A 10577-nucleotide genomic window follows, 5' to 3' on the forward strand; every position below is an offset into this window, starting at 1 on the left:
ACTACATTTTGAAGACTGACTTTACTGTTTTTATCTTGAACAGACTTCAATTAACTATTTCTTGCAAAATCTAAGTATTGCTAAATTCAAAGTGAAGTTTACTTGAGCTCTCTGAAAAAAAAGTGGGAAGAAGGAAGTGTATTTCTTAGAGTAAGATGCTTGTTTTAAAGAAAATTTTTTGGTGAAAATTCTTTGCAAATGTTGCACATTAGGTTGATGAGTGTTGTTCTACTGCTTACAAATATGGTGCATTTACAGTAGGCAATGTTATCTGATCTGTATGAGAGAAGAAACAGCTATTTTCTAGGTGGGAACTCGCAAGTGTGAGCACTTTCAGTCTGGACATGCAGAGGGTAAGTGTGGTTAACACGTGTGACACCGGAGTGTAGTCAGTCCTCTGGAAAACAGTGTAGACCATTCTGGCAACTGTAATTTACTGGAATCAAAACCAGGGCGAACATGGTGAGATTCTGTGGTTCATGTGATGAAGTTTTCTGCTGTCTTTCTCACCCTATGGAATAGAACCTGGACCCATGGTATACAGCAAGAAAAGTAAAGAAAATAAAATTAATTACAAAATTGTTAAAGTAAACAAACAGTACTTTGTATGGGAGGCTGAACGAAGTTGTGAAATCCTTCATTTCCCTCCTAGTCTTGAAATTGGCTGTGTTCTTTTGCTCATCTGGTGGGACTAGTAAGGTACAAAACAACGGTGCATCTTTTATAAACCAACACGAAGAAAAAAGTACTACCAGATGTCTCCATGCTATTAAATCTCTTGCACAGGCACTATGGGACTTTGGGTAGATGAAGCAATTTCTCGGTTACAGCTAACGTTATTTTTCTGGGAAACAATGGCCTGTCCTTCAGAACTGGACTTCAAAACCGTGACAGGGCTTGCAGACTGGTTGATCTGGGTCTACTCCTTCCTTGTAGTCCTCTTCATCTCACTTGAGATGAGTCTCTTCAGTGGGTCTTATTACTGGGGTACAAAAGATGATTTCCAAGTTTTCTGTTATGAATTTAGGGGCAGACACAACAGAAGTGACTGTTACTACACCAAAAGTACCAGAAATAGTATTCTTGCAGTAGCTTTAAATTGTAGTCATTTGCTCCTGCTTCCAGCTGATCCCTATCTCTCTCATTTCCTAACCTACAATGGACACAGCTAAAGATGCTTTTTGATGTCATTGTTCAGTTAATGTAAAGGGCACCGAGTGCTGTGTTGCTCAATCAGATGCAGTGCAAATAAGAAACTAAAACATAATACTAAACATTGTTTAAATGCACTGTGCAAAGAGCAAAATAGCTTCCCTGGATGAAAACATGATAATTATATTGTGAAGTACTTGTGTTTCTTTTCCTTGTCTTCCAAATCTTCACTTGAAAGGAATTTTCATATCCTCTTTGGAATCACTAGCAGCTTGCAAATCTCTGTGTCTGAGGCCACTGCTAATGCACATTCATTATTGATTTGGAATAAACTGTTACAGTTACATTCCGTAAGGTTCAGTACAGCTACTGTGCTGGCAATCACCTCCATCCTTTGCTCAAAATCCTTTGGCACCTGGCATAAATTTTTGGGCCAAACACAGCAAATACTAAGTGTCTTATCCCAAAAAGGAAAATGGACCAGATAATGCTCTTAATTCTCTATTCCCAGAGCATGTGCCACATTTAAAGAGAAACGATTTTAAAGATGTGGGTAGGTCAGCACATGCAGTAAAATACTCTGCTAGAACATACAAACACTTTTCTTAAATTATACCAGTCAGCATCCACATCTATGGACTGGATCTGGAAAACACCTATCATCAGTTGAAAGCTAGCAGATATGTGTTGTTCATGTGGGAAGAACACTTCTGTCCCCTTTAAGAATTCCTGACATAAAATTCCGTGGTTTCGTTGTGCAAGAGATCAAATGTAAATGATCCTAGGGATCTCTTCTGCCAGGAAGCAGAAATGTGTCAGTCATTTCAGACTGCAGTCACTTCCTTGCTCTTCAACAGGCCCTCCTGGAATGATCTCCCAGGAGTTCAGGAGGCGTGTTGTATGATATGAGTAACCTTCAGTTTTATGGTGCTTGTGGGTTTGTACCCTGGCTCACAGAATTCTGCCATTCACATTGGTCTCCTGCTAAAGAAAAAGCTTTTCTTATTTTAGTCACCTGACAGTGGTTTTCTGTTCCTCTCCCCCCATCCCTTTCTAAAATGGTGGTATGCGAAATTACTCATATGCTACTCGCAAATGAAAGAAATAAAAATGTGTGAGGTCGAAATGAGCATATCAGAGATGAGAGGAGCTGAGAAACAGAAGAGCCTTTGAGATGAGATATCCCAAAGAGATGGAAAATTGCTTATAATAGGAGAATAGAGGTGGGGAGAAAAGCAGCCCTACCACATTGTCTTCCCAACTGCCCAAGGAAGAGTTAGGTTATATTTGTTTCTCAAGAGATAAAAAAAATAATCAGCCTAAATTAATTGCATTTACCATCTCAAACTTGGTATTCTATTGTGTGGTACCTGGGGGGAGGAGAGTGCTCATATTCAGTTCCATCTAACGATTCTGATGGTGGCATATTTCCCTGCCATCAGAGGTGCTTACTTCCTCAGGTATGCCAGTTAGGTGATCTGGCTCTTCTCTAAACTGCATCTGTGACATGGCCACCCCCAAAGGATCCTCAAATTATTAAAAAAAAAAAAAAAAAAAAAAAAGTCGTTTTGGTGGTGTGGTTGAAGTACAGCTGGTGCACTGGATGATTCTGCATTGTCGATTGGGCTGCAACATCTGGTGGAGGAAGAAAGGAAGAAGGGTCAGGAACATCTCAAATGATGTATGATCCCACCAGAGGAGCATTGTGGGACCTTGTGCCAAAGTGGTGAAATCATAATATCATTGATGCAAATGCTCTACTTTTGTTGGCTTCAGTGGAGACATGTTTTCTCTTCTGAATTATTACCTATGCATACCTGTGACTTAAACTTTGCTTAGTGCTGTTTTCCCTTCTCTCTCACTTTTTAGGGTAAACATTGCATTCTTGATGTTTCTGGTAATGCGATCAAAAGGTTGCAGATTGCCCAGCTGTACCCAATCTCCATTTTTATTAAACCCAAAGCAGTGGAAAATATCATGTAAGTAAAAGTGAAGTACCTCAGGCTAAATTGTTTGAGACTGTCATTGTATTTGAAAAGCCAGCTGCAAGTTATGTGAAGGCAATTGTAATACTTGCATTTTAAACAATATTTAATTTCCTAAGTTTAATTACTAGGGGCTTTTAGAAGGGATTTTTAATCCAAATTAAAGTGCTTGAGAACGAATGTCATTGTGCTAAATCCCATGCAACATGGTGTCAGAACACCTTATTCCCACTACAGTCTTTGCTTAGGTGTGTCATTGAGGAGACTGCCTCTTATTACGGTTAATACTCGGACAACAGTTTAAAACCTTACTTCAAAAGACTCCAAGTATTTTATAGTAGTTTTTAAACGTATAATGTTTTCAATTTCAGGGAAATGAATAAACGCTTAACAGAAGAGCAAGCCAGGAAGACATTTGAGAGAGCCATGAAACTGGAGCAAGAATTTACTGAACACTTCACAGGTGTGTTTTGTGTGGGACTCTTCCCTTGCCAGAGTTGAAACTTTATTGCTTGCTGTAAAATAGTAATTGCCTCACTGCTGACGTAAGGCTGAACTTTGTTTTCTGGCTAATCTGTTGTTGTTTTGAGGCATAGAGCCATCTTAGTACCTCTAGACTGATTTCAATTTGATCAATTAATTCAATATATACAAAAATTTACTGGGAGCTTAATTTAGGTTTTAAAAACTGTAAGCCATTTTCCTAGGTGTTGTAATGCAGATGTTTGCTTTTTGATATATTGCACGCTTAAAGCTTTTCATTTGCAGAGCTGAGATTGCTCAGCAAAGCTCCCTGTAGAAAATGATTAATTTCCATTTTTTTTTTAAAAGCGGGAAGTAAAAAATGATGGTAATTAATTAAGCCTCTGGAAATTTGGCACTACAGCATTATGGTACTTAGCAAATCAAATTTGTGTATGCCATGGACCTAACTGTCACAGCAAGGGATGGGCTGCAAGCACTCAAGCTGTGCTAATTGTTTGCATTGTGGCTTGCAGTAGGAGGAGATTGATCAAATCAGGATTTTTGGGAGGACGGAAAAGAGCCTTCTCTATTCCTGTCCTAGATAGACACTCGCTCCTTCCCTTCCTGTTATGTTCTCTTTTGCAGTGTTTCAGTGTTTGCTGCCCCATTCACCTCCTTTCTGTGACATGACTCCTTTGCCCAGTTCATTCTCCCACATCTTATGTGGACAGAGCTGTGACTGCAGCAGTCCGCTCCGCCTGGGCGGCGGCACAGGAAGGGGTGGTGGCTTCACATGGGAGGAAGACAGAGGAACCAGCAGGCTCCCTGCCCCAGTCTTCCTGCTGCCCTGTTCTCCACACTGTGTGCTGCCCACACAATGAACAGCTTGAGCCCATCCCTTTTTGTCTGCCTCCCTCCCTCTCTGCTACCTCGCAGCTGTCAGTTTATCCCAATAGTGTATCTAGCTCTCCCACTCTTCCCATAGCTCTCTATCTGTCTGCACCCAGAAAGTTATGGGACTCTCCACATACATTGCAAATTCTTCCTATTATAGAGTCCCTTACCAAATGACTTGCAAATGTGTCAGGTTTATTGTCAGGAAATGAATGAGTTTATTTTAATAGAAATCAATTAAATATTTGTTTAGTAGCTGGTATTCTCCCAGTTTGTCTCAGGGCATTATATAGGACACTTTTTCAGGAAACGAAGGGACATAACTCAAGATGTTTCAAAAACCCATGGGCCTTTTTAAGAGCTTTAGTGCTCAGGTCCGTGTTTCTTCTCAGAAGTAAAGGCTTGTTGAGAGAGAGAACCGTTGGTCAGACTTCTGTCCTTGATAATCCAGTTCAGGCCAGAAATCCTTTTCTGAATCTGTTTGAGGTGTAACAGATCCCACTTAACTGCTTATTTGGGGGCTGCCACCCATATGAGTCAGGTGGTAAAACAGGATGTGTGAGCATTCCCTAATCTCTTAAAAAATACCACATCGTGTGGGGTAACGGAAATCAACTTCATCAGCAGGTTAAGTTTAAAGAGACTTTGCACTGAAACACATGAAAAGCACATCCAACTTCTGTTTTGAGGGTATTGAGCTTTGGAAGAGGTGTGGTTAAATATAGCTGGAGAGAAGTAAGATGCTGAAGCTTATGGCTATTTGCATTGCAAAGACATTTCTGAATCTTTCTAACGCACTCTTGTGCTGTGAACATTACACTTGAGCTATAATAATTGAACAGCCTCCTCCTCCCACAGGCACTGTGACAATGGGCTGCAGATGGGGAGATAGTTTTTAAGAGATGGGAATGATGAGTAGGAATAAAAAGGAAGTAATTTGCATGAAAGCAAAGCTTGGAAGCAGCAGTAATATATTAATGCACAAAAGAGTGAGTCTGACCTGCCTCCAAAATTATCTTTCATGCTAAATTTTGTTTCTTGGATTATCAATACTGAGGTGGCAATCCTAATTAAAAAGAAGCTGCTGTCTCATGGTGATTGCATTTTCAGACTGAAGCGTGGTAAGAACAACTCATACTTCATCCTCATTCTCACCAGACCGTACTTTACTCTGATATGTCAGAACACATCCGTATTGGCTCCTTTCTAATTATTTCCTAGCCTTGGAGAAAATATATCTAACTTACACCATCTGAATATAAATTGCACTTTTAACTATATAAGGAAGCCTGTTGTCTATAAAACTTGAATCTATTGGCTGGGCATCAAACTCCATGAGTTCCTCCTCGTTTTGGCCAAAAGCAAAGCTAGTGCTAGTAGGTGAAATCCCAAGGTCAGCCATCCTTGCTGTGAAGTTTCAGGATCCAGCTGAGGAGTTCACTAGTCTGCATTACACTGAGCCAGGCCTCAGACTGACTGCATGAGGGGACAGCCCTGTACTCTGTTTTGCCTTGTTGTGTTGGAAACACACATGAAAGTTGGACCAAATAGAATACTGGAGGATGCGAATTGACTCCTAACACGGTTAGGAAATGCAAAAAACACTCCTCAGTTGTATGTGTATACTTGCAGTAAAGGAAAAACCACTTCGTAATCCCAAGCCTCTGAGTAGGAGAGATGGTGCTTTGCGTGTCCTGCAATACCATTAACAACCATTCACTCCAGCCCAGAAACCAGAAATCCCACTGGGTGCCTGTTCCTTCAGCAATCTGAAATCCTCTTGCCGCTCTGAGAAAAAAGAACAGCGTGGCTTGGAACGTCTTGGTTTCTGTACGGAGCTGAGAAGGATGATTGCTGATTGCCACATTATGTTTTGCAGCTATTGTCCAAGGAGACACACTGGAAGAAATCTACAACCAAGTGAAACAGATCATAGAGGAACAGTCTGGGCCTTACATCTGGGTTCCAGCAAAGGAAAAATTATGAAAACAGATTTTTATTTTTCATTTTCTAACTGACATCACCTACTACATCTGACGACTCTAAGCCCTTCCAGTGGAGCCTGCCTCTAGTTCTTTCCAGCGTGGTTCATACCCTAACCATCACATTCTGCAGTTCCCATGATGCTTTACATTTGGTGTCTCTCTTAGTTTAAATAATTTGTATTGTGTGTTGTTGGTTTGCCATTTTTCTAACATGACAGTGGAATGGCCTGACCAGCTATTAGTTTGGGGTGGGGGTGGGAGGGAATTGCTTGGTAAAATTCCTTAATGTTTAAGGGAAAGTAACTTTCAAAGATTTTTCAAAAAAGCTTTATAGACATTCTTTTAAAATTTCATAACAACTGAAAGAAAAGTTGTATTCAAGGAAGTTGTAAATCATGAGTAACTTTGCACGCTTAACTTTAATAGCATGGTTTGGTCAGGGCAATCAATTTTGGGTTTTATTTTCTGAGTTAAATTCTACTCTCACAGTTGTGGGGTTTTTTTTTTTGTTTTGTTTTGTTTTTTTCTTTCCAGGCAGTTAGAGAGAAACTTTCAAATTCTGAGTTAACATTTTCATTAACTCCCATTACTACTCCTCAAGGGATATTCATTTTCATAATTTCATATGGATATTCTTATAATCTATTTTTTCATTTTTTGCCAGTAAAATTGCTAGGGACAAAGATGTGTAATGTTTTTAATCTTCCTCATAAAACACTATTTATAGTGTCTTACAGAAATTGTTTATAGATAATGGTCATCACATTTTTTGAGCCTGAAATATGTTTAGGTGCTAGGAAACCTTGTATTTTTCAGAGGAATGCCAAATTTCCATTGGCAGTAATACAGAAAACAGCTGCAGAGATGGTCATTAGGGCAATGAGAGAGTGATTCATAGCCTAAAAATGTGTGTTCTTAGGGGTCAGATTTTAATGACTATTTTACCCACAATAACTGCCTATTTTGTTATAATAAATATATATATATTAAACTTTCTTTAACTAAACTCTGTAACTATGGGAATTATTTTCTTTACATAGTTGCGCACACATATAAATATATATATAAAATATATATTTTTCTTTTACCACCTACTCCTAGCTTTTTGTTTTAAATAAAAATACAAATTAGAATTTACCTTCCTTAATTACAAGAAATCAAATGGGCTGTGGTGGCTGGGCATAAAGTCCAGGGAATATTAGTTACAAGAAAAAAAAAATACGTGCAAGTTCTCCTCTTTTCTACGGAATTTCAGGTGTTTGTCTTTTTTTTTTTTTCTTCCTCTCCTCCCCGCCCCCCGCCCTTGTAATATGCATGTCTTAACCAAAGGGAGAATTCAGAGTCAATGATGCATTTTATTTTTCTGTACGTGTTCATCTCGGATTGCATAGCCACAGATCTTCCATTGGCAATGCGCAAACTTCTGTGCCGAATGTTATGAATACGTTGTACCAAAACATGGAACTACCTTCAGTAATGGAATTCTCTAATTCCCCTGTTATTTGGTGCCTGCCGTTGCTTATTTGAAACTGATTGTTTATAAGAGGGATGTACTTACAGCAGTCACGGGGCAGTCACACAACCAAATTAGCTTTGGTTTGTAAAGAACTATCAACACTATCCATTCCATTTGTTAGAAAGAGGAGAACAGCTAATAAACTTTATTGTACAACATATTTGTCAAGTGTGTTTTTAATCAAAAGAAGAACAGATGTTGTAGCATTTTAAAATAATTGATTCGGACTGTAAATGAAAATAATGTGTTAGAGGAGCACTGGTGACCAGATCGGGGCCAGTGAAGTTATTACATTAAATGCAGTTTTAAACTTGGGACACAAATATCGCTGGTGTTATGTGGCATGCTTATAAAACTTACCATAAGTGTAAGCTGCTGGTGTATGGCCCAAAATAATTTTTGTTTTTCTAGATGTGTGAAGTAGGTGTTCTGTCTTTCTGAGACTCCTTCTGTCTATGGAAGATTGATGCAACTTTTTATAAATAATGTCATAAATTTTTAAAGGAGCTAAAAGTTCACTATAGTCTAACTCTTTGAAAGTCACTGATTATTTGAGGTGTATAGTGAGACATCTTAAAACAGACCAACTTTTAGATCCTTTTTTTTTTTTAATCTCAGCTATCAAATCTGCAAACCAAAATAACATATGAGATCTCTACATTGTATACATTTTTATTTTTCCTACCTCTTTTTTAACCCATCAGAAAGAGTTACAGAACTTTTCTCCCAGACATTTGTCCTGGTGTCACCAAATACTACACTCAGACTGAAGTCCCCAGTACTTACCTTGGATGGTTGTCACGCTAGAGTGAAAACCAGTCTCGGATCAAGAAAATCCAAAGGACTCTGGGGTATCTTCCTTGCATTTTTTATTTTATTTGTTTCAGATGTTGCCCTTGAGCCCTGGCAGAAAAGTTGATTCTGGCAGCCCTGATGCTCCTAGTTGACGTGTTTTATCTTGTAATTTTTAGGTTTTTGCATTAATTGCCGTTTCTCATTTTTCCAGTATTGGGTACTGATATATCTTTGATTCTTGGGTACCTTTTACTTTGTGTATTTTAAAGATACATTTTACAATATGTGTACTTGGCTTAAGGCTTCCAATTTAACAACTAGAGTAATTAGGAAATCCAAGTGCTGTTACACTGATGTATTACCACCCTACTTTTGCTGGCCCAGTAGAGGCACCATGGGTTTTCTTCCGCGCCTGCTAACCCAACTATTTGTAACTGCTGTACAGAAGCATGCTTGATGAAGTATTTGGTGCTCTCTGTTATTAAGTTAAATTAATTATTTCCTTTCTGGGCATTTTTGCAAAATTATGCTGAAAATTAGGTTAAGAAATTTAATATTTCCTTAAAGCATAGATATTCATAGAATTATGAATAAAATAGGAAAATGAGCCAAATTATCATGAACTGTGCTTGTGTGATGGTTTAGAGGGGGCTGCATTCAGAATAGGCCTCCTGTACAAAAAAGCTGCTCCTCTGCCTTCTGAACCTTTCCCGTAAAGGATCAGAAGAATCACAGGAGAGGCCTGGTACCAAATTCATTTCTTATTAATCTTGCCCTTGCAGACTTAAGCAACTGGTGCTAGGACTGTGCATCAGTCTTGTCATCTCTCTCTCTCTCTATATATATAAATATATATATATATATATATAAGCCTTTCTGCAAGCATCAGAGGGCCCAAGAGGTTATTGTGGCCAGTGGGAAGGGCACAGGAGGGATCTGAATAATGGATCCTTCCAGAAATTTGGAAGGACTCCAGTGGTGCCAGGTTGTTCTGTAGCACTTTAGACAACAAAGGGACAACTAATTCCAGATGGTCTAGGTAGCCAGAATCAGAGTTCAGCCATAAGGTTTTAAGAAGAAGGTCTGGAGGGGTCATGCTCTGTTTTTTGAAGTTCTACACTTGAAATAGCAATTGACTTACACTCAGCTCTTGTCTTACAGGTGCTAGTAGGTATTAAAGCTAGCAGCCTGGCCAAATTGCTGTCAGGTAGCTAAGTAACTAACTCCTGAAAGTATCCATGCAACACTACTGGATGTATAGGCTATCTGAAGGATGCATACACTTGGGTTGTTCGTGCATGCTCTCTGTAGAAGATGGTAAAGATGTGTGCATGGGGATTCACGGCGGTACACAGCCGTTCTGTTTCTGGTAGCTGGGTGCTGAGCTGAGAAATGGCAGGCAGCAGAGCAAAGCAGCACTAAATGGCTCTCATCTAAACAAAGTGTTACAGGCAGCTGCAGTTCATTGACTAACGAGAAATAAAGAAAAGGGCAGCACAAATGAGTGTTGCTCTGTGAAAGCTAGACTGAAAGTCACAGCAGCTTTTAACAGAGCCATTGTCAGCAGAGTTTTTACTCTTTCTGGGAGAGAGAAGCCTTCCTGGGGCTTCTCTAAAACCTTAAAAAAAATGAAACTACTTCAGCTATTTCATAGCACTTGTTATTAAATTTCAGGAGGTGTGCACTTAGCATGCACTGTACCCCCTGTAGAGTGTATAGGCTTCACTATTGTAAAAGCCTGGGTTTCTTGTTACGGTTTTATGGGATTCATGACAACACTGACAA

General features: G+C 39.2%; 1 protein-coding gene across 6 annotated transcripts in view; it reads left to right on the forward strand.

The window, feature by feature from the left end:
- The window catches only part of DLG1 (discs large MAGUK scaffold protein 1), a 164931-nt gene extending 158228 nt beyond the window's left edge, over positions 1–6703 (forward strand). For all 6 annotated transcript variants that reach the window (XM_082319630.1, XM_082319632.1, XM_082319631.1 and 3 more), the window contains 3 exons: positions 3022–3131; positions 3509–3600; positions 6376–6703. In XM_082319630.1, coding sequence (XP_082175756.1) covers positions 3022–3131; positions 3509–3600; positions 6376–6482 — 309 coding nt within the window. In that variant the 3' untranslated portion in view covers positions 6483–6703. The remainder of the gene's footprint in view (positions 1–3021; positions 3132–3508; positions 3601–6375) is intronic.
- Positions 6704–10577: the final 3874 nt, after the last annotated feature.

This window comes from Platalea leucorodia, assembly GCF_965183815.1.
Source record: "Platalea leucorodia genome assembly, chromosome: 8".
NCBI lineage: Eukaryota > Metazoa > Chordata > Aves > Pelecaniformes > Threskiornithidae > Platalea > Platalea leucorodia.